General features: G+C 42.8%; 1 protein-coding gene across 4 annotated transcripts in view; it reads right to left on the bottom strand.

The window, feature by feature from the left end:
* Positions 1 to 24,826, bottom strand: part of phf21b (PHD finger protein 21B) — an 87,987-nt gene that overhangs the window by 48,993 nt on the left and 14,168 nt on the right. The window contains exon 1 of one of the 4 annotated variants that reach the window (XM_005734159.1): positions 21,085 to 21,133. The exons of the other annotated variants lie outside the window; for them this stretch is intronic. Coding sequence (XP_005734216.1) covers positions 21,085 to 21,111 — 27 coding nt within the window. The 5' untranslated portion in view covers positions 21,112 to 21,133. Of the gene's footprint in view, positions 1 to 21,084; positions 21,134 to 24,826 lie in introns of those variants that run through there. 4 annotated transcript variants of the gene reach the window in all.

The raw sequence follows: 24,826 nt of genomic DNA, 5'->3' as shown, positions 1-24,826 counted from the left end.
GTTCCTGTTATCAAAGTGTGTGTTAAAGCTTTTTTATATGAGGAATGTGGAGAAGATGTGAAGAACTAGCTTGTAATTTTGAAAGGTTATTATTATGTCTTTGGTTTCTTATTTTCTGCTTAGATAACAGCTAAATGACTCACACAGGCCTAGAGATTGTTCAGTCACCCCCCACCCCAGCAAACTCAGGTCACCAGAAAAATGTGTATTCTCCATCAGGAAACAAAAAGTGTGACATAAACCAGACACCAGAGTGTTTTTGTTTTAAAATGTGCTGTTTGCAGCCATGAGTCATGACTTTTATGGTGAAGGTAAACGTTCTCCATTTCCAGTTTGCAGACAAGCTAGCATCTTTCATGCAAACTGTGGTGACCTGCTGGCAACCAAAGCAATCACAGGGAAGTTATTGGCAGCACCCTTTGCAACCGATTTCATCTAGCAACTTCCAGCAGCCGCGCATACATTACCGACAGCAACCAGTGGTTGCCAGATCACCAACAAGCCTGAGTGACTGAGGTCTTAATAAGGTGGTTAAAAGTGGATTTATGAATCTCCCTATTCAGCTAAGATGCCACATAGGTACAAATACTACTCAGATTAGGGCTGGACTATATGGCCTAAAATCCATATCACGGTATAATTTGAAGCATGTGCGGTAACGATATATATTGTGATATATTCTTTTATTCTGTATAACGTAGTTTACACACTATAGGGCACACTTAAAATCGACGGTGTGCCTTATGTATGAATTCTGGTTGTGCTTACTGACCTCGAACCGATTTTATGTGGTAAACAGCGCTCAAAAATCCATCAAAAAATGTTTTAGTAAGACTTTGGCAAGCTATGAAGGCGCAAAGCTTGATGGACTGCCGGAGCATTACAGCTGCTGTAGTCAGAAGCCTCGCGAAGTAATCTGGGTCCTAAACTCTGTCGTCTTCAGGTCCCAAAGTCAAACGAACACTGCGGCATCACTGAGAGTTAAAAACTGTCTAAATTATTTCATCTTTAATAAAATGATCAGCGTTGCTGCTTTACCAGGTGTAACAATTAAGTTTAACATCCAGGCACCCACGAAAACATTAAATTCAACAGAGTTAGAAGTTAGCTCGCTAGTTTTCACCTAAACATGATATAGCATGTTCTGAGAGATTCCTGAAAAAATGAAAACGTATAGCTCTGCTATCACTTACAACATAAATGAAGACAGAAAATTAAAACAGTGAAAATTAAACAGCAGTGACGTTTGTAGGGTTACTGAAGTTGGGCTAGCTGGTATATAATGATGTGCTATGTGTCGCTAGAAAAACAGCTACGTTAGCATAACATTAGCACAGTGTAGCTGAAAGATGAACACTAACTTTTTTCCACTCGATAAAAGTTAACGTGAGGATTCCTGGTGGTTAGGGACAAATGCAATCGCATGGCAGGATGCTGTAAACGGACCAAACTTCAGTTGGGAGAACAACTGAGATAATCTACTGCGAGAGAATTCAGTATTAATGAATCAATGGTACGGAAGTGGAGAATGCGCAGTTTTTGGCTTTCCCCATATTCCAAAACTGCTTCGTCTCTTTGCTATTACTGTCACCCGGCATAATTTGCAGATGATGTTGTTTGCAGCCGCTGCAATGCTTCCAACCAAAACAGGCGCAGCTTAATGACACCATCAACATGTGCTATTGCGGTAGAGCGGTATGGTCAAAATCTCTGCCGTTGGCCAAATTTATATCGTTTATACCGCCCACCCCTAACTCAGACTATTAAAATATAGTTACAGTCTTTTGGGATTATTTATCAGCTAAAAATAGAAAGATTTTTCACAACTTATAAACTGTTTTAAACTGCAGCTGGAGTTCCCCAAGGCTCAACCCAGGGCCTCCTTCAGATTGCTCAAATTATAAAGAAATTCAACTCAATATTATGTGAAAGATTAGGCTGTCTATCACAGCAGCCTAAGACTGAAAGAACTGGATTTGGCATTCGTGTCCAGAAATGAGATGAATCTGAGAGTTGAGGTTTTATTTCTGTTCCATTTTGTTTCAAACATTTCTACACAGCCTCGGCTGTTTTATCATTTTTTATCTAACCCGAGATGGGTTTGATGCAACGACTGTGCAGAAGAGTGCCAGTGCTCAGCACTACATTGCAGGTGTCACTGATCTGTTTGCAGGTCTACACAGCTGTGTCCAGAGGCACCGATGGTGCCATTTGGATTTGAACATTTATCAGGTGATGCCAGGCCAACCAAATGACGTGACATGTTACAGTCCATAAAGTCCAAAATGGATTTTACCCTCTGCAAAACATGTCCATGTTTGACTTAAAGAGATGAGTCAATGTGGTCTTTTTTGAGGTTTTAGATTCCCATCAGGCCGAGGACAAGGAAAAGGAAGCGCTGGCTTTTAACACTGCAGTAACAGTTTGAAATAGTGCTATAAACTCTGCATGTGGCTAAAAAATAAACCACTTGTTGGGCTTTTACCTTTCAAATGAACAAAAAAGATGGCAGGTGGAACAACTTCGAGCACATTAGAATAAAGAAAGAATCCATTAAGACGCTGAATCCTGCCTGCATTTTACCTGGGTCTAAGTGGTCACTCATAGCAGGAGGCTTTTAAAATATCTTTCTGCTTTTCAGCTGCTGCTATAGTTTCCATCCGCTTCCAGTTTTTGCCATCATGCATCAAACCCCGGACGCGAGTGCTGAGAGGGGGCTGTTGATAGCTGGTGTCTAGCAGGTCGCTGTACAGAAACTGATTGAGTTTATGGAGCGGCAGACGTGGCGTTGCCTCTCAGTTTGCCTCTGGGAGCTGCAGATGACACACTGCCATTCATTTCTCCTCCGAACCTGCAGGGAGGACGACGCCGGCGTCCCACTCCATCTTCATGCTATCACACAACAAATTGCCTTTTCATTAGAAGCAGGTAAATGAAATTGTCTTTTCTCTCTGCTGCTGCACATGTGAGAGGGAAGTCGGCCATGTAGGGACTCAAAATCCATTACAGCCTCGACAGACTGAACTGTACATCATCGCCGAGGAGGGACACCACGCTGACCATGTTATCTGTGATGGAGGAAGAAACACCTGGATGCTGTTACTGCCACACATCAGTGGATGTGTGCTGTTCACTGCTTCCTGAAACATTTCTGAAGAATGAAGTGACGCAGGGAGGGGATCAAACACTTCACTGTTTATGCCATGAGACAGTTTGTCTAAATCTGCAGAGAATACAATACAAATACCCAGAAAGCAAACAAGCTTCTCCTTCAATTAGCACGTGTAGAATCTAAAGCAGGATTCATTAGGACCAGGATCAACAAACAAATCTTTTAAAAAAAAATACTTAGCGTACATCGTGAACTAGCCTCATCAGTCGAAGGTGCTCTGACCCTCATAATCTTCAAATGATTTCTTTAACTTTTTAAAAACTTTGCTTCTGGTCTTCCACCTCCAGTTTTCAGCCTGAATTACATAAGCAGCTACTGCATGGACTGTCAGGTGAAGTTTTAATCCAGAGGCTGCACCATGATAGTGTTTAAATGTTTGTCCAATGGTTTCTTTGGTGAGTAAGATTCCTTGATTTAGACTGTTTTAGGGGTTTTCCTAGGGCTGGGCCATATTATACCGTTCATGGTAACACCGGTATAATGTTGGGCAATGATAAGAAAATGAAATATCGCGATAGAATATGGGTAAATACACATGCGCAGTGCCTTTGTTTTCATGCGCACATGGCAGAAAAAGCATGGCGGAGAATGAGAAGGGCGAAAGCGGATCGTTGAATCAAACGGATGAACCAGAACTGGTTTGTAAAAATGCTGCAACTTCAGTGGTGTGGAACTGGTTTAGCTTTTGTCCGTCAGATACACAACAAAGCACTATTTTTGGTAGAGCATGCTAGCGGACCCTCATTATTACCATGTTTTTTGGGAAATACGGCACACTTAAAATCAATCCTTTGATTTTTCTGAAAATCGACAGTGCCCCTTATAATCCCGTGTGCCTTATGTATGAATTCTGGTTGTGTTTACTGACCTCGAAATGATTTTATGTGGTACACGGCGTTCTAAAGTCTTTGCCAGAGCCTGATTTGCACTCAGTGTTTATTGTTAAATCACTCCTGCTAAACATTAGCATGTTTCAACCCATTTTCACTTCATCTTCACCTTGACCGTCTTTAGATCAGCATTTACATGGTGTGACCTGGTAATGGACATGAGCGAAAGAAACATCCTCCTCGGCACAGTGCTACACCTTCAAATCTTTAATCCGCTCTGAGCAGCCAAACTCTTATCTGCAGGCCCTTGAGCAGCTGCAGATCGAAAGCACTGTGGGTAAAAGGTACCTGAGCAGCAGCGGTAACATTTACAGCCTCACCTCTCTGCCCAACACGCTGCTGTTCTCATGCATGAAAAACAGAAACATGAGAAAAGAAGATGTGCGTCTTTCAAATATAAAGTAATTCACTCCTCTTAGTCAAAAGCTCTTGCACATTTCTCCGGTGCATTACATCATTAAGTTTCCCTCAGTCCTGTCAGCATCAGAAAATCTGCTCTCTGCCTCTTTGCTGTGCCTCTGTGCTGGCTGAGAATCACTGTAAAATGGCGGCTGCAGTAAAGAAGCTCTCTTTGATTTTCAGGTACTGAACCCAAAACGTTTGGCTGCTCTCCACAGGAAGAACAAAAATAGCCGTCCAAAAACAAGCCAAATGGTTCCTGGAATCCACTGAACATCCTGACTCGCCCTTTTTAAAACTCTTCCAGTGTTTCAGGTTCAAAGTCTGCATTTTCATCCTGAGCTGTGGGACAAGGTTCTGACTAAAATCAAGCTTTTGTACTCCACGTTCAGTTTTCTAACAATTCCTTCAGCCTTTGATCATTTCCCTGTAATGTTCCCGTACATAATGTTCCACAGGCTTCCAATTTTCACTGTGAACACTCGTAAGCAATTTTCTGACTCAATCTCAGTCCTCCTGATTTGTCTTTCAGAGAATTTCTCGTTAGAAGCCAGAAAGCTTTAACTGCTGTTAGAGGAAATGTGAGTACAGGAGCAGCAGAACAGCAGCAGCAGCTAATTTTAGGGTTTACGTGACATTAGACTGATGCAGAAAAAAAACTATCAAAAGGTCAAATCAATCAGTAAAACAGGAAGGGCTGCACAGCAAGCAGAGAGCTGTGTGCATAACAACCTCAAATATGAAAAACAATTAAAGCTCGTTTATTCATCTATACTGGGGGATGCATCTTACAATTAAATTAAAATTAATTCCTTTTTACACAAAATCACAACTTGGTTTTAAGTAGTTTTCAGAGCAGATTTGTACTTTGTTTTGGTCTTCATTTGAGCTTGGTTTGATTTGGCTTTTGGTCCATTTTTGGGCTTTGTTTACAATGTTTTTAGACTTGCTTTAAAACCGAATTGGCCTTATTTTCGGGCTTTGTTTCAGACTGATTGTGGGATTGGTTCTGGGCAGATTTGGACTTCAATTAAGACTGAATTTGGTGTTTGTTTTGGACTATTTTGAGTTTTAATTATTGGCTCTGAACTTGGCTTAGTGTGGTTGTTGGACCGTTTTGGTTTTGGGTTGATCTTGGGCTTGGTTTAGATTGGATTTGGCTCGGTATCTTCTATCTCTTGATGCGATCTAGACTGACTCCACAATGCTCAGATCAGGACTGTGTGTCAAACCATCTGTAGAAGGACTCATTGTTCTGCTTATAGATGAAGATAGCTATTTCAGACTCTGGTTAAATGTTTGCAGCTTGTCCTCTTGCCACCACCTCATACTTATGCACAGGGCCATATGTTTACTGTTGCCGTCCTCAAAGCTGATAAAAAGCAGAAAAAGAAGAGACTGCATCCCTGTGAGGCGTTTGCTGCACCGTCCGGGCATCAGCATTCATGCCTTCATGTTTTATAGACCCGAGTTTCATCAGAGACACTCAGGCCTGCAGCCCTGCTTCAGTCAGCAAACAGCATCTGCGTCGCCATCTCTTTATTTTCATGCAAGCACAAGCCTTGTTATATTTGGCATGTTGCTACGGAAACTAGCTTTCGTTTAAGGACCACAGTTGCCTCTTCCACGAAGACAAACTCAGGTAGAGAAAAAGCTTTTGTCACATTACAGAGCCAACAAAGAAGGAAAAATCTGGCAAGCAGGTCATTATTTTTCATTAAGCAAAGGCGCACAGTAATCAGTCTGCAGGCAGGCATTCAGCTGACCCTCACAGAAACACACCCAGGGCTACGAGCACTTACACAGTCATCCCAAATAACAGGGCGCCTGAAGGCAGCCGCGCCACTTCAGCTTGCTCCAAATAATTGGGTTAATTTAGCCGTTTAGTGTGATGACGCCTCAGGACGGCGCCCAAAAAGTCCACAGCAGCTCCAACCAAAAACTACAAACTGCAGCAGCAAAAGCAGCTCTGCTTCCCTTTATCTCCTTCTCTGAGGCCTCTCTGTCCAAACCCCATTTATTTTTAATTGCTTTTCACGGTTTGTCCGCATCTTTGTTTACGTCTCTGCGACGTCTGATAAGCCGGCACAATAATGGCAAATTAATTTGACTACATTCACCGAGGTAGCAAAAATGTCAGCCTGTAAAATGAAACTCATGAGCAGTGATTCTTCTTCCTCCTCTTCTTCTCCTCGCAGCACAAACATAAGCTCATTCTGCTGCTTTCATTAGTTTTCTGAGCACATTTCCATTCGCCGGCCTGCCTGCAGAGCAGCTGGGGTGCCTGGCAGCCTCCATGTAAACACAATGCATGTCAGAGGGCACAGAAGACGCATCGCGGCGCCTCAACAAAGTCCCACAGAGGACTGAAACAAGTCTGTAAGAGCCACTGAAGTGATTCTCAGGAGGGGACTGAGCTCATTTCACCTAAAACACCTGCAGAGGGCTGAAAAAATGGCCGCCTCCTCCTCTTTCATAGGTTTGTCATTTTCATAGAGAAGAACTGAGTTTTAGCATCCAGCAACACACAAACATATCTTCTGTACCTACTTTTGGCCATACAGCATGCCAGTACACTCCTCTTTAAGACTCTGTCTTTTTAACCATGTGACTCTCCTATGTGTCCCAACATCAGTAAATTGAAGAAACTCGATTTCTGCCAAACTACAGATTTTTCACATTAAGCTTGGTGTGCTTCTAAACACTAACAACCCATAACCTTCATCAACCTGTCACATGAAGCCAACAACATCTTAAACTAAGTCCTCCTTTCTCCAACCACAACCACCCAAACTTGCTTTGTTTGGATGCAGTTTCTAGTGGCTGAACTGAGGCTTTAACTGCTCGTGTTTTTCTCCTCTTCGGGCCAACTCTACATCCCATCGCTGCCTTTCACCCATCACTCATGGCGACCTTGTCGAGAAAAAACAAATTAAAGTCCCATTTATTATGCGGCGCTCTTTGTTAGCGCCTGACTGCCAGTGCAAGGACGCCCCCACCTCTCCCTTTTGACTAAATTTAATCCCAAACCCCAACTGCTCCACCTGACACTCTATTTGGCTTGTTCTGATCAACAGTTTGTGGGTTTTAGTAACTGATAGTTTGTCTTTCTCCTGCAGGAAGAAGACAAACTGGCCTCGCTCTCTGCTCTTTTTTCTTCCCTCTGTTCTGACACTCAGATCATCTACGGTTGTAAATCCTCGTCCCTGCTCGCACTCACACAGAGATGAATAAATCAAAACGGTCATTTTTCATTCAGGAGTTCAGCGGACACGCATCAAGAGCACTTCTTCTACCGGGTCGCCCTTCATCTCAAGGTTGTCCTCAACAGCCTTTAAACAAACACAAACCTCATGAAGTGTTTCAATCCTTCAGCACTAAATGTTCCCATCTCACAAAGAACCTCTCACGATATAAAAATAAATAAATAAGTTAATAGTCTAAATGTTTGGACACAAAAAGACCAAACCAGGGCTGTGGGAAGTGGATTTAAACCTCGATGTTTCTGTTTCAGTTATTCACAGGAAAAAGAAAAACGTTTGTTACAGACTTCAGATGTGACTGTTATTCCGTCAGTTTAACACCAACTCCAGATGTTTCAAAAAGGTTTTTAGAATGTAAAATGTGAGCAACAAAATCATTGTGGTTTGACTGGAGTTGGCCTCAATTATAGCTTAGAAAACTACTGATGTTAAAAAACAAGCACAATAAGCATTTTTATAGTTTAGAACTTGGATTTGAAATGCTTTTGGCCTAATTTTGAGCTGTGATTTGGACTAATTTGTCATTTCGTTTAAAATTGAATTTTTGAGCCAGATTTGAACTGCTTTAGGATATAGATATTGGAATTCATTTAATCTTGGTTTTACTGAGCTTCACACTTGGTTTTGGACTAATTTAGGGCAAGATTTAGAGTAGTCTGAGACCTCATTTAGTGTTGGACCTAATTGCTGGAAAGGTTTTGAGCTTGGCTTGAAGCTGTTTTGGAAGTGGGCGCTGGGTTTGGTGGTGGTTTGTTGGATTAAAAACTGAATTTGGGAGCAAATTTGTGTTTGGGTGGTTTAGATCGGTTTTAGATGTGGCTTGACAGAATTGCTGCAGTTCCTGTTTAATGTTTATTTGGGACCAGTTTCAGTGGCATATTTGATCTAGTGGACATTACAGGAACTGCAAGCATTTGGTCATTCTTCATTTGTCAGCAATGTTGTGCTTGGGACCAAAACTTGGCTAATTTTGGATTTAACAATAATTAGAAAAGTGGAAAATAAAGTCTGACTTGAAATTATAAATGAAATGCAATATAAATGTGGTCTTTGATTTCAGAAATTTTTTTTTTTAATATTTCCAGTTTTTAACATTTTCTCTTAATGTAAAAACACAAATAAAATAATGAACCAATTTCAATTGAGGTACAGTTAACACTTGATCTTGACTCATCTCAGTTTTCTTTTAATGATATGAAGCATAATGTGATTCATCCGTTTCTGTTGAGTCTCTTTAATCCAAAGCAAACATTGCAGCTGTATCCAGCAGTCAAAGGGCTTTCTTCTTTGAGGCGTTAAGTGTACGTTAAGTACACATTCAAAGATCTGTAAGCCTTCACACCATCGACCCTCACGGCTCCACCGAGTTTCACAAGAATAAAGTTTGATTGTTGTAAAAAAGAAATCCAATAAACTCAGTGCAGTGATCCCTCCAGAGCACAACAGCCCGATGAAACCCTGACTTTGTGACTCAGTTGCTGCACACGGCTGCATTCAAGGCCATTTCTGAGGCCTTCGCTGTGAATATTCAAAGAAACTCTCCTGCCTTTATTCCTTGGTCGACCATTTCCTGTTTAGTTTCCAGGCAACTTGCCTTCACATTTTCACACTCAGGCGTGATTAAGCAAACATATTATTCTCCCTCTGAAGGCCCATCAAACACATTTTAATTCCTCGCATGCAGCTCTTTATCCGGTCAGAAACACTCACTGCTTCTGCTAAACCGAGTCCAGTGCTGAAGGTGAAGAAGACGGCGCCCTGCAGCCTAGCGAATCTGTCAGAAAACGGTCTTGGCAGAGGAAAGGTGACGCATTCGCAGCTTTAAATCTGGGCTCAACGTGGGAAATCCCTCCTTTTCAGTTTTAATCACCATCATCAGCCACTTACACAGCAATAAGCTGTCATGTTGCTTTATGTTTGCATCTGTGCGCCATTTTCCAGAGCAAGGCCGGCTTGTACAGCTGTGTTCCCTCCCAGTGAGCAGCACTTTATTTACACACACACATTTAAAGGCATGGCAGGGCTATTAATAGCAAGGCGGCCCTGATCTCTGCTTTGTGAGGAGACTGCATACGAACCATGCCATCTTCTGGCTACAGCAGAAAGAGGAGAAAGGGAGAAAGAGACAGAGCAAGAGAGAGAGAGAGTAATCACTGCCGATATGCAGCCGGCACAGAAGTAGAAGCTGAGATGCTGGGTGCTCTCAGACGATAAGGAAAAAGAGACTCTGGGAAGAAGTGTTAGTCCAACAGCATCTTACTCAGAAGCACCGCTCTGAAAAAACCAGCTGGATAAAAATCAGACACAACAGAAGCCAATCAGAAACCTCCACAGAAAGCAAAAGATGCCACAGTGATGGTCTGATTAACATCAGTGTGGATGGTTGTTTTCGGTTTCACGTCAGCTTCACTTACACATAAACATCAGCGTCATCGGCATAGAAGCTTTCCATTCCCAGTTTCCTCATATTTGCTGTCTGTATCCACTGGCCATTAAATGTACCGGAAAAAAAAGGTGTTAAATAAAACCACAAACTTATTCACATTTCACATTTGTGAGAAACACTATATAATTAGTACCAAATGAAAGACACAGTCAGGGATTTGTCTGTGTTTCTGACTTTTCCCAAGGATTTTCACATAAATAAAATATTTGTGGAAAGTGGGATTTCATTTACTCAAGAACAAAACATATTTTTGTTTACTAAATGAACAAAAAAAGCAATAAAATCCACGTAGTGATTCAGCTGTATTCTACCTTGGGGCATTTCTCGCAGGCTGCAGCTAACAGCAGGATATTTATGAGGAAAAGTATCTGACAGAAGCTGAATAAACTGTCACCATCACATAAAAACGTAAACACATGATGACCTGAAGGAGGATATATACTCTCAAAACACAAGAGATTCTGCACTGAAGATACACTACAGACATTATATACCAAATCTAATTTAGGATTTTTGTTTTCCCTAAACCTGAGCAACGAGTGAAAACAAGCAGCCACGGAAAGTGCAAATCACAAAGATTAATATCTGTGAACAGCAGGACTAGTCACAGTTGTTTTTTGTGTGTTTACTGCAAACACACACAAACACAATCCCAGAAATTCCACATAATGTGTTCATCTAAACATCTGCACCAAACGTCTTTCACATAACGGGGGAGATGCAGGCAGCATCTGACCAAACAGCCTTCAGCCTTCACACTTGGATACTAACCGAAACTAAAAATGATTATCCTCCAGCTGACACACAGCCCCTCCCCTCACTAGCAGCTGAACACACAAATAGCAGCACAGCAACAGTAACCATTTAACTTGTTAGTCAAGTTAATTGGCTACTGTTACAGTTAAGTTATTGTTTAGGCAGCAGCTAGCAGCTAAATATAAAACAACAATGTTAATGCTGGAGAGATACAGGAAACATTATCAGCCTCACCTTCCTGTAAGCTTAGTTTAACAGCAAAACAGGTTTTATGCTTTTCTAAAATCCCAAACTGAAGTTGACAAGCAGCTAGATTAGAAACTGCTGCTGTTGCTACCGTAGCATTCATCACCAGGAGCACAGCGCTACCTCAGAAAATCAGATCATTCTCTGAAAATTTTGACTTTTTAATTTGTGGATTTGTTGGATTTAACCTCATGTTTGATTGGACACCAGGTAGCAGGATCATTTCTATTCTTTGCTAGTACGGATGTTACAGATGATGCCCTTCTTCAAACTCGACTCTAACCGCGCCGCTGAGGTCTGATGTCACATGCCCACACAGAGATATAAATGCCATAAAAAGTACCTCAAACCACCTCCTGCTGCAGCATGTGGAGTGAGGCCTTTTTGTATTTCTGGGTCTCTGTACTATCCCAAGTTTCCTGTAACCATCCTTGCTTCCAGCAGCCATTTTGTTTCCGGCCTGCTGAAGCAGTGTTAGTGTTCTGAGCCTCCTCCTGCTCCTCCTTTCATCCACCTGCCCTCCGCCGGCTCTGACGCCTCCCCTGACAAACATTGTGTTCTCCGGTCAGATCACCTGGTTCCCCCGAACCTTTCCAGCTGGAGCTCTGACTCACAGGTCAGCGTAACGGCGGCAGGGAGAGCGGCGGCTGATATTTTTAGTGAGTGACTCAGACAGACACATCTCTCTTTTCTCTCCACGCTTTTGACTTAACGTCTTTGCAGAGCGGCTGAGCTGTAATGAGCGAACACAGGGAGGATTTGCAGCAGGATGAAAGGAGCCGCTTGCCGCTGGATGGAGTGTTTTCATGCTCAGCTCCATCAAAGTTACAGCCCCTTCTTTTGTTTCACTTTAAAGGGCGAAGAAACAAACTGAACTGTCACGTGTGATGAAGGCAGATTTGCCGATTTATTCTCTGAAATGCCAGCAGCCAGAATTAGACGTTAATCCACACCTGCAGGAGGTGTTGACGACTGAACAGCACGCTGAGCACAAATCAAATCCACATCTACAAAAAGAGATTATGAGAGTTCATTTGAAGAGATTATTTTATGGCAAGAAAAAAAAAAAAACCAGCTAATTACAGCCTGAGTGGGAAGAATAATCAGAAAGGTCTCAGGTTCACTTTGTCCTCCAGAAGCTGCTAAACAAAACTGAGAACATCAGACTGTTCAAAAATATGTTCATGTCCACGACAGTGCATGGCTGCAGGGTGGTTTAGCACGTTTCAAAGTCTTAATGTTAGCTTTCTGGATGCTGCAAAATAGGGTTTTGGAGTCCGAAGTGAGGATGGTAGGATGGGAGGGTGGAGTGCTGAGCTGTTGGTGAAAGAACTGTATCCACAGACGAAGAGAGCATCACACAGACACCTGCCAAATAAAATCCTACAACTGGAGCTCCGCCTTCCTGGACAGTCTGCTAGTACAATAACCTCACAGCAGCCATATTATTGGTCACATGATTAAAAATGCTCCAAAAGGCTCCAACAGCACAAACACGCTCCAGAGGTCCAGTTCAGGGACTGATTTAGCTCAGGTAAGGCCAGCAGACAGCTAGCAGCCACAGCCGCCTGTCAGGTCAAATAGGCCACACCCCTTATAATAAAACCTTTAAATTTGCTACAGAGACCAAAACAGTTTGTGTACCAGAGTGTAAACATGTTTATTTCTGCTGTAAAGTTTTAACACGAGAGTCTATGAGGAGTGCCTCACCACTTGAGCCCCTGCTGGTGGAACAGAGGAACTGTAGGTTTTTGTGCTTCATGTTGCAGTTGCTTGGGTGGTGTTACCTTCAGGGTCACTAAAATCTTGGTGACCCTCCACAAAGTGTGGAGATAAGAAAGTTCAGATGCACCTCTCATACAGATCACTCCAATAAAGCACAGCAAGCTGGAATGATTATCTAATTAACTGGTGACAGTTTTTAATGGTTTACCAGGACATTTAAACCAACCTTTATCCAAATGAAACTTAACCAGCTTCCACAACCCAGCAAGGTTAATCATACAGCAACCTCCATGATGTTAAAAAACTGTTCTGGTTCTATTACAGAAAATAGAAATATAGTTCAAATCTGCAGACTCTCCCCTTTCAGGATCTTCTGCAGAGAGCGCCTCGTCTTCAGCTATCAGCTCCATATCTAAACCAGCATGTGACCAAAGAGCGGTCTGAATTAAAGCAGCAGACACGTGCGTTTAAACCAGATTATTTTAGGTTTATCTGAGACGCCTCACAGAACACTCTCACACTTTTGAGGCTGTTCATTTTCCTGACTGCTTTGCTGCCTGCAGACACCCAGCAGATTCATTTCACTTTCAAAGAACTTCTTTGACAGTCGGGACGCTCTGTCAGTGTTAGTTCGTCGGTGAGCCTCTGGGTACCCAGCCACAATAACAAATCTGGATATCAGTGCAGAATTAGCGAGTCAGGTCTGTTTTACAGTTCTATGAGTGTACCTCTGTGACTGAAGCCCATTCTCAGTTCAAAGCTCCGAGACTTTGGAGGCACAAACGTCCCCAACTTTGAAGCCGATCGGGGAGACTGCCAAGCAGAGGCTGACAGTGGGAGGGGTCTGGATGAAGGCTGAGAGCCTCCCCGGAGGCTCCTCCACTACTGCACGAAAGAAAACACTCGACTTCAAAGCACAGCTGAAACTCACCATCTTCACTGCCTCCACCATGCAAATCAGAGAGAGCAGAGGCTTCACCTTTCACATCTGGAGGCTCTATCTACATCTGCACTCCTGCCTATATTCATATGTTTGCAGAGCCTGTCTAATATACCACACATGGGCCACAGTCTTCATTGTTAATTCTTTGCTTCAGAACGGTTCATGGGCTAGGACGACCCACGTCTGGAAAAAAAGACCAAAGTATCGACCGGCAAAGTAGCTGAAAAGAAGAAGAAGAAGAAAAAAAAAGATCAATATGAGGTTTTTAGGAGGTCTTCACCTCTGTTATATCACCAAACTCCTTTGACAAATAACAGTAATTTCGCCCTGCAGGACTGCGCTCTTCAGTGACGTTTAGGATTAGTTCAGTGGATCCAGGCAGCAGCAAAGCAGAACTTCTGACATATTTTAGGGAACAGTTACTGGTTTTGTTAATGGAGTCTGGTGGTGATTTTAAAAAGGCAATTTAAATATTTTCAATAAAGCGAACTGTTTTCACTGTTCGCAATGCAGGGTTATGTGGGTCCATTTAACATTACAACACAACAGAAGAAAGGAGCGGGAGTGCTCCCGAATGTTCAGGTTCCACTGAAGGAGTCTGACAAACTAACACCATTTACCTTCACCAAACCAGGACCTAGAACTGGCTCTAACTTAATGGCTGTTCCGAAGGTTTAAACCACATAATTTACCCAAAGTTCAGCTGCCTTGAATTCAATCCTGAAGCCTGTTGAAATGTGGACCAGAACTGTCACTTTCCTGCATGCTATAATCTCCGTGTCATGTCCATGCAATCTGTCCAAAACAACAACAAACAAACCCCAAAAACCCAAACAGGTTATCCAGCTTCGTCCAGGTCAGCTTGGCTGTCTTTATACTGATAATCAGGTATGCAGTATACCTCCTCTCTCAGCAGTTGGACAGCATCCTTGAGAAACAGTGTCTGTGTAGAGCTGGACTTCTTGAGAGCACTGCCAAAGTTCTGTATGTTTCCATTTGTTCCACGTTCATAAAGCTCCAGGCGATGCAAATGATTTCTAAACAATGTGTGCAGATAACTTTATTTATTCTGTACAAACAGATATGTGTTTGGTTGTTAAAGTGAATTGAAGTCGTGTTGCTCCAGGTGGCTGGATCTGTCGTGAACACTGATGATTGTTCTTCTTGAAGAGAAATGAAAGGTTTTGTTATTAAGAACTCAGACAGAGGTAAACTCAGCCGGCAGGATTGCATGTGGAAACGGGGGAAACTCTCCGTGGCATTAAGTCTTTACTGGGCCGCTTTCCAAGGCGATGTTTGTGTCACTGCTGCTTTGATTAAAGGGATTTTCAAAGCTTATATCCCCCACAAACTAGGAAGGCATTATCAGTATTAAAGCAGCGATGCCTTGAGCTATGCTGAAGATCTGTGGATGAGATCAGATTGGAGAGGGATGGCAGGATTAGACGCACAGAGGCGTAGACCTGACAGCTCATCACAGCTTAACAGAGGCATGATCCCCAAGACACCGCCGATATCCCTCCATCTCCTGAATATCTGGACCCAAGACCAGATCTACACTGTAGGAGGGGAGGAGTCAGCATGCATTTTTCAGGAAAAGTTTCCCCTGAAATACACCAGCTGCCCTAATCTGAAAGTCAGACGCAAAACGTGTTTGTCACTACCAAGACCAAGCTCAGGGGTGTATACAGCTGGGAGTCTCAGGCAGCCTTAGCAGAGATGTCCGGACCTTCCTGTCCCCACCTGAGCACCTCCTTCAGGTCTTCTGGGGGGGGAGGACACCGAGCATGCCTAGAGATATTATCTCTCCCACCTGTCCTGGGTCTGTCCTGCTTGTTAATTCTGATATTATTACCCATCTCTGGGTCCAAACCTCTTCTTCAAGCTCCACAATCAAACTCTGAGGCACCGGTGAGATTTTAAAACAGTCCAAATTATTTTGGTGCAGTTCCTGTTACAGCAAAGACGAAGAAGAGGATTTACCAGCTTCATCCTACTCCGTGTACAGATGATATGTTCTGCTGAAAGACTACTAAAACACAAAAAACAACCAGGTGCTTTATGCTAAAGAAAGAAAGCTGAACAGTTTCCTGACCGGACTCTCAGATATTTACTGTGGAGCACGTGATGTTTATTGTCGTATTTATGGTCATCATCTGGTGGAGGTAATTAAAAAAACGACCCCGTGACCTTTTACAGAGAAAAGGAGACCATGGAGGAGGCGGAGGGCACCGCTGAAACTTCACGCTCTCAGAAAAAACACCACACAAGTCAACAACAAGTAGGGATACCTGCACCAGGAGACCCTCACCTCCACTGCCTGTCTGGGACTCTCTGTACAAAGTCACAGGTAGACTTTGACCATTAGTTCACGTCTTAGTATCATTTTCTTTCAGTCCATCAGTTCTCACTGATTAAACCAGTGCCTTATTATCACTCCTGCACTGTGAGTTAATGTTTGGAAAACATAATTCGGTCAATTCAAAAAGTCAAATGCGAACGAGCATAGAAACTGAAATCTGTGACGTGCAACAAGGTTTGAATTATTATTATTACCCGAGCTTTATTCTTCTTCCAGGCCTCATCAGGTCAATGTTTCTGCTTCCTTTTGTTTGTAGGCGTCTCCGGGTTCTCCTGCTGGCTCCTTGTGTTTTGAATTTTTTTCTTTGGTCTTATTTTTCATTTTTTGTTATAAGCAGTTATAATATGTTAAACCTTCACCTTCCTGCCTGCCTATCTCCATTATTTTGGGTCAACTAAACATGATAATCAATAAGAGTAAATTATGCTCCCTGGATCCAGTTTGGCTCCATTTGCTCTGATCCTCTTTTCTTGCTTTTAAATACTGCAGATGATTAATCTGAGGATCAAAGCCTTGAGAAAAAAAACAAGAGAGATGTGATCTTTCAAATGAGTAGCGACAGAGGAATTCTCAGCAGCTTTCTTCTCTTTCATGCACATAAATAAGTTCCTTTTCTTCTTCTTCCTGGTTGTGTTTTGTGTTGTTAACCTGATGAAAAGGCCGCAGCCTGAGATCTACTTTAGCTACAACCCCACCTGATCAATTTTTCAAAGGGGCTTTGAAGTAACCCTGGCTGAATGCAGAGTCCTACTTCCTTTTATGGCGAGGTCTCTACCCCCTTTTTAAGCAAGCTACTAGACTCAATAATGCATTAAAAAAAAAAAAAGCGGGGCATTGTGGGATGCTGGCCTAAAAGGAGTATGTAAATGAGCTCCAGGAAATACGGCCACTCCCACACATAGTTCAGGTCTAAATGGGGGGAAAACTGCAGGAAATTGTTTTCTGCAAGTTGTGAGTTTTCTATTCGGTTTGTTTTGAGGCAGCTGGAGGAAAACGGCAGCTCCATCACGACTCAATGTTCCCTTTTTTTTCCCTCTCCATCTCATGAAGCTGCGAGTGAAATGGTTTAAATCTTCAGAGATGTCAGACGTACAATCAGAGCCGGCAGGAGACGAGTTATGAAACGGTTTCCATAACAAAGACTAATCAGACCAACATTCACGTTTCTATTTTTTTAGTCCTTTACTATAATTGACCTCTTTCTGGTGATGTCTGTTTAGCTGGCTCACTGAGCCCATTGTTTGTTCCTAAAAAAGCTTTGACAAATGAACCACTTACACACACACACACACACACACACACACACGCGCGCGCGCAACAAAAACCTAATCAGAGAGCACTGAATGAGGCCTGGACAGCCGGCGCTGAGAAGGAACCAGCTGCTGCAGAGAGACAAAAACATTCCTCTCTTTGCTCTGCTCGCTTTCTCACAAAGACAAAGACGAGCCAGAGACAAACGCCGCCGATCTGCATCCTCACGCGCCAATGAAGACGTCGGCCGTGGTTAATGTTTGGAAACACAACTTTGTTAAGGTCTGAAAGTCTCTGCTGTCACAGCTCGAAATAATAAATATTCGGTTATATTTCGGCAGCATATTAGCAAGGCTCTGATGGAGTCAGGTTTCTGCTAAGCACCAAAACAATGATGGAAAATATACACTTCTTTAAAAAGAAATACAATCTCCAAACAGCATTAAAACTAAACACTGCTACAGATAATGACACTGAAACTTGAACTTATTGAATTGTGAATTGTGCGCTAAAATCAGGATTCACCTGTGTCAGGTGGCCCCGCCTCACTGTGCCCCATCATCAGGTGATGAAGTTCACCTATGTAAAATCATCTTAATCTTCTGAGGTCTGCAAAATCACAGGTAAGAACCTAAACCCTATATTTTGGAGAAAGGCAGGAGAGACTTTTTTTTCTTTTTCTAAATGTGAAAAGTTTTTAATGTCTGTCAGAATTATGAATACGTTCGTGTTCCCTGATTGGGGAAACCTAAAGTTACACATTCTGATATCCTAGGGTCAAAATTAGGGTTCGGGTTGACTTCACCTGACTTCATCCTGTTTTCTTCATCTTGTTTGAGCACACCTGGTCTTTAAAATGTCAATAGTGTGGTCTGTGTTCAAAGGCAGTGCTATTATGTTATTTCACTCTCTATTATATTACTTATTAAAGTGTTATCAGAGTATATTTACTTAATTACATGAGATATTGCAGCCAAAAGAACTGAACTTCTTTCCACACAGTACATCAACCTAACAATAGACTGGCTCTGACTGAAAACCAGTATCTATTGTTGCCCTGTTCAGGTAAAACCACCATGAAGAAGCCAAATCATGAGACAGTGTGGTGTTCAAGGCATCATCAAGCCCATCGTCCTCTAAATACTCACTGTCAGGTCAATCCATGAGGCTCACATTGAGGAGTATAAAAGCATGAATGTAAACACACATTTTGAGTTCAAAAGCTCAAGTAAAACAATTAATAATTTGTGGCAAGAAGTCATTTAACATCATTCACGCAGCGGCACCTCTGCCCCTTCCATAATTACCAGCTTAACAGAGCCATCTGAGCCAATCAGGGGTCAGGGTGCTGATGGAGACAGAGCCCACGCCGACTGGATGGGTGACAGCAGGCGTGTGTTGGCGGTGTTTAATTATAACGCCAGTCTACATCTTCTCCTAATTGTTTCCTCTAAACGTTCTCCTCCTACAGTTAAAGAGGCAGGTCCAAACAGGAAGTAAGAGGCACTGACTTTTCTTTGTTTTGGATGCTGCTCAATCAGAATGACCTCTTTAGTTCAGCAGATAAATAAAAGATTAAAGAGGAGCCCTGTTAACACCAGGGCAGCTCAGAAGTTCACTCTGAACAAGTTTTTCTGAGCTGCCCCCAGCCTGAGCTGCTCACCAACAACAAGAGACCGACCAAACAAAAAGCTCTTATGTTTCTGCTCTCCCACCTTCAAAAGTAAAGCCAGGCAACAGTTTTATAGACTTTACACCTTAAAAAATTTTTAACTGACAACAACAACAACAACAACAACAACAACAACAACAACAACAACAACATGCAAAGTCAGTGAACAGAATTTAAAATCTTCAGAAAAGATGGTTTCTGATACCTCAACTGTGTTAGATCAATTCAAAACACAGACAGCAAGTTTTCACACAGCAAAAAATATAACCCCACTGCACATCAGAAACGTCAACATCTGAGGCTTGTAAGATAAGCAGAGTACTTCCTGGTGTAATCAGATCATTTCAAAGCACGTGTTGGCCTACGGGGATGAAAAACAAAGCTAGAAAACTGCAGTTCCTCTAACGTCCAGCAAAGGCTCCAGCAGTTAGTCAGTCCCCACAGTTTAAAGAGCCTAAATCTTATGGTCAGCAGGGGACAGTTATGTTGTTCCTGATAACTTATCCAAAACCTTTCAGAACTGGGTCTAATGAGTGCGCTTTCAGCCTGAAAGTCGGACAAACAACCCCACCAAGTGTCAGAAATGTTATATTTTAGATTAGGTTTTGCTGTCATTAGGACATTATCCTGTTTCATCTTACTGTAAACTATTTGAATGTTTCCCTAGACCTCATAAATCCTCTTGGTCACAGGTGTTGGATGTTAAAATTCACTGAAACACCTGAAAGACCATCCACACTGAGCTGAAAGAACCTCGACCATTTTAACCCTCAGTGCTTGTTTGATTTGAGGAAATGAAGGAGCACTGGACCCAAGTGGCACATCGGCAGCTATTTCCACCTACAAAAGAGCATGGACACCCCTACTATACTTGCTGGACTGCCCAGAGATGGTCACTGGTTTCAATTCCAAAATAAAAACACTCTGAGATGGCAGCTGTGGCTATAAAAATAAAACTGAACTTAACTGAATTATTTTTATTGTTCTGTGACTAAGTTGGAAGAAAGACACTTAATAGAACTTTATTTCTTGTTACACGACTGAGCTTACATCTGGATTAATTTTTCCCACCAGCTGTTTGCCACCACTCTCTCACACTCACACACACACACACACACACACACACACACACACACACACACACACACACACACACACACAGTCTGCTGTGGAGGTGAGCTGCCAGCGAGTCGACTCAGCCAGCTGGAGTAACTTTCATGCATGCACCACCCAACAGCATTTCATTCAGTCTATGTTTGTCACATGCATTTTAATGCTCTGCTCTGTCCCACCAACGCCACCCACACTCAGAGTATTTCACTCTAACGAGACACAGAGCCTATAGAAACAATGATGCCAACTCCTCATGCGCCGAATAATTACTGACAGGTAAAAACAGGAAGACAAAGACAAACATTTATCATCATATTCCAGCTGATTTACCGCCTCTGAGCTCACATTTCACTCCATGTTCGAACAGAAGCAATGATGCAAACACAGTCATTTCACTTCTTTTGTCATCATTGTCATGAGCCGAGCAAAATTTTGACAAACACAAAACCAGCAGCAAAAGATGCCCAACAACAGAAATGATTTCACTCTGAGGCCACGATGTGCTTCTCCTGTTCCTGTCAGACCTCACAATTTACCACAGAGACTTAAATACATCGTTGGGGATTCAAAGAAATGACCTGCGGTGATTTGTATCATCTGATAGATTCTAGTTTGACCAGGTAAACACAGAGTTCCTCTGGGTTGTGCCTGGAGGCTGATTACTTTTACATTATACATGGTTCCCTTGGGTAATCAGAAAACACTACGTTAGAGTCCTTTTTAACAAGGATGCATAAAGACTGTGTCTTTTAGGGAGGACTATTGTAATTCCTTATCATCAGGTTGCTCTGAAAGTTCTCTGAAAAGCTTTTAGTTGATCCAAAATTGTGAAGCAAGAGTACCAACGGGGATCAGAAAGGGCAGAAGATCCATCACCAGCTGCAGTCCAAGATGCGTTAAGAAAACCTATCAGCGACCAGACAAGTGAGCCAGAAAACATGAGACAGGAAGGGCAGGGGCTAACTTGTTTGCACTGACTGAACTTTCAAAATAAGAGTGAGGACAGTGTCCATTACTGGATGGCATTGTTCTTTCAGATGGACAGAAAACATAAAAATAAAATGTGCTAAAATCAGTCTCCATGCGAGGCAGGTAGTGTATATATGTTGAAAAACTGAAGTTGTCCCTTTGAAAGGAGAAACTTTCTCTTCAGCTCAGAGCTGGCACCACCCGCCTGATGTGGGCTGCACAGTATATACATTTCTACCATCTGTCAGTCACAGTAATCCGTCATCTCCGCCTCCGTTCTCCATCAAACCTCGAGTTAAGTCTGATAACATTTTATTTTAACTGTAAATCTAATCTGAATTTAATCTGATTCTCCTGTTTTTCAGGTTTCATCTGATGCTTTATTGTTGAACGGCACCAAACTTCAAGCCTCGCAGTGCATCACGGAAGTATCAAACATTTTCCTGCTGTTTGGAAAAGCAGCTGCAGGAACGTGATGAAAATCCGATGCAACGCTGTCAGGATGAGGCAGAGAAGCTGCACTGAGCTCTCTCTCGCTCTCTGACAGACGGCGGTGAAGTGGGTTATGGGAGCAGCAGGCTGCTGCAGCCGTCATCCTGTCAGTCTCAGGGTTAATTGAATCAGATGTGTACAGGAAGCCCCCCCCACCACCACCACCACCACCACCACAACCCTGTCCATACACGCTCTCCTCCAACTGATCAAATCACCAAGTGACATCGGACCCAAACAATCCCACCTCCTGTTCACGGAGGAGGATCAACAGTCAGTGTCAGAGGGTTCATCCGTCAGGTTTGGGACAGGTGGCATCAAAACAAGAGTTGGCCCATGTAAACCAATCAGAGCGTGTTCTTCGTTTTCTACCAACCCAGAAAAGGTTCCAGAATATAATCTGTTTCCATCAAAAATAAATCCATACAGAACCACAAACATGGTTCTCATCTGGAAGTTGAAACTACAGAGACCCCAAAAGGCGCAAACAGTCTGAAGTTTCTCGGTATTTCAAGTCAGGGTAGTCCAAAATGCTTTAGTCACTCTCCTCTGAAAGGCTTCCTCGGGTTAACCTGTTAACTTTTAACCTCCCGACACTCCCGAGCACGCCAGGCCATCTTTGTGAGTTGTTACCCGACTTTACCATACCCACATCATGGACCACCTCCATGTTTTTAATCTGACCTCGCTCTTATTTTGAGAGTTCAGTTGCTGCGCATCATATGGCCCCACCTCTTCCTGTCTCGTGTTTTCTGACTGGCTGGATTGCTGGTCGGGGTCATCTGATGTCATTCAGCTATTTCTTCAAAGTGTATTTGTCTCATGATTGGATCGACTCCGTCTCCACCAGGTTCTACTGTTTCTCCATTACACAGCAGCGTTTTGGATCAGGAGCTTTGAGAGCAGCCTGACGACTGAATATTCAGTTACTTGAAGATTCATTTGATATGAAGGTCCTCAGTTTTACATTTTGGGGCATGGATTATATGTTTTTTGGTGCCCAGCTCGATTTGTCCTTTTTTTTTTTTCTTCCACTCTCACAATTGGTGAGTTTCTGTTCCACAGCTTCATTATCTCAAAGCTTAATTTGATGTGAAATATTCACCAAATAGGAACATGATGTGTTCATAAAAATGAACACAGGTGCAAAGTTTCCTCTGTTGTCTTTAGGTTTTTGGGCATCGTCTTGTTCTCTGACTTCCTGCTGTGCGATGAAGCATGCTGACACTATGTAGCTCAGCGTTTGATGATAAACTGAGCCTTGTGGCCGGTCTGGCTGCTGACTGTGCACAGCGTCAGCCGGTAAGCCGCTCGCCGAGGCCTCAACCGGCCTGGCCGTGCCGTCAGGTTATCAACAGCGAGCCGAACTGGAAAACCTTATCAAGGGAAAAAGTCAATACCGTCGCCTCTCCTGATGCTGTGCCCTTTACAGGAAAGAAAAATGATTCAACGAGGACCTGATTCTAATCTCCGTGGAAAGAAGTCCTTTAAATTGCGGCTTTCAAGGTGAGTTCACACTCTGCAGGTTGCGTCTGTGGGTAAACAGCAGGACGAGTGGGTCCAGCTCTCTGATATCTGCTTGTAATTTCTCTAAAACAAAGCAGGCTATTGTGGTAGCTTTATTAAAACTTTAACAGAGATTCATGCAGGGTGAAGCTAAACTGACACCAAACTGCGGCAGAATAAAAAAGAAAAAGAATTTAAGACATTTTGGGCTGGCCCCGGGGCAGATCAGTGTAAAGAAGGCTGACATTTAATAAGAGAAATGTATTGGCAATGAATGAGATAGTTTATTTATGCATTTTTCATGTTGGTCTGATTTAAAGCTGCAGTTCATAATTTATTCAAATAAGATGGGAGAGAAGGTTAGAGACCCTGACCTGCGATAAAACACACGGATGAGCTCCTTTTGTTTGTGAAAATTTCTCGTTCTCGTTATTTGACTGTTAGTTTTATTTTTTGAGACTGTTACATGTTATATTTGAAGTTTTTGCTACTCTAACGCAGGCATTTTTCACTAGATCAAATTTTTGTCTTTCATGTCCTGAGCTTCTGCTGGAAGAATTTCTTCCTTCCCACCATCATTATCTTATTTGGGGAGTTTTCTCTCCAACATTGTAGAGTCTAATCACCTGTTGTTGTGAAGTGGCATTATACACATGAAATTGACTGAATTTGGTCCTGGTTATTAACTCATAATGAATCATAGCGGTCTTTTGTCTTGTTGAATGGTTGAATATTCACTAATAAAGCTCATAGAGCCCAAAACGATCCAAGCCCAAACCTTCAGTTCTATATTGTTGCCTCCAGTGTCTCAGCGAACCTTAAAACAGAGCTCAAACCTGCAAGTTACTTTCAAATCTTCAGAAAAGTCAGATTTTCTCATCATATAGCATGAAGTCTGATGGGACTCGTTTCCTGTCTTCGCGGCAGGAAGTCATGAGGACACAAAAGTGAAAGCAGAGAGGAAGAGGTCAGTCGCTGACGAGCTCAGTCCGCCGACTGACAGACGAGCAGTGACTCAAACCTGAACTGTGATCTCTTATGCATGAAAGCACTCCCGTGTCAGGGAATCTGCTCGTGCCTCATCGTTCGCCTCAGAGAGACATTATTCATCGCGTCGGTCAGCTGGACGGCCAACACGAGGAGGACGCGAGTGGGAGGAAGAGAGTGGCTGAATACGAACCACGGGAATGTGACCACAACAAACAGACACATGAGCGAACGTCTGACTCAGAGGAGTTATAAAAACCTTTAAGTTTTAACCTTCCCACCCTCTCAGATAAAACCTTTTTATCTGCCGGTCTGGACGCACAAAAGTGAGGGCAGAGGATGGCGATAAAACGCCGCAATAGTGAGGGCTGAGAAGTGTGAGGGAGTTCATTAAAGGAGAGGAAAACCAGTAAGCGAGGCTTTTGTCCCGACAGCAGAGATCATTAACTGACCTCAGACAGGCCGACGGCACTGCACGCTCTCCACACGCTTTACCCTGAACCACTTCCTGTGAACCAGCACTTCCTGTCAGGTGCAGAAACTTGAGAGCTTTAAGTTCCACGCTGGACATTTTTGTTGCACTTCAGCTGCAACCCTATCAGCCTGCAGCTTTACGTTCATACTACGAAAATAT

The sequence above is a fragment of the Pundamilia nyererei genome, unplaced genomic scaffold (assembly GCF_000239375.1).
Source record: "Pundamilia nyererei isolate P.nyererei 1_Seehausen unplaced genomic scaffold, PunNye1.0 scaffold00057, whole genome shotgun sequence".
Lineage (NCBI taxonomy): Eukaryota > Metazoa > Chordata > Actinopteri > Cichliformes > Cichlidae > Pundamilia > Pundamilia nyererei.
This window is presented reverse-complemented; position numbering and strand designations above follow the sequence as displayed.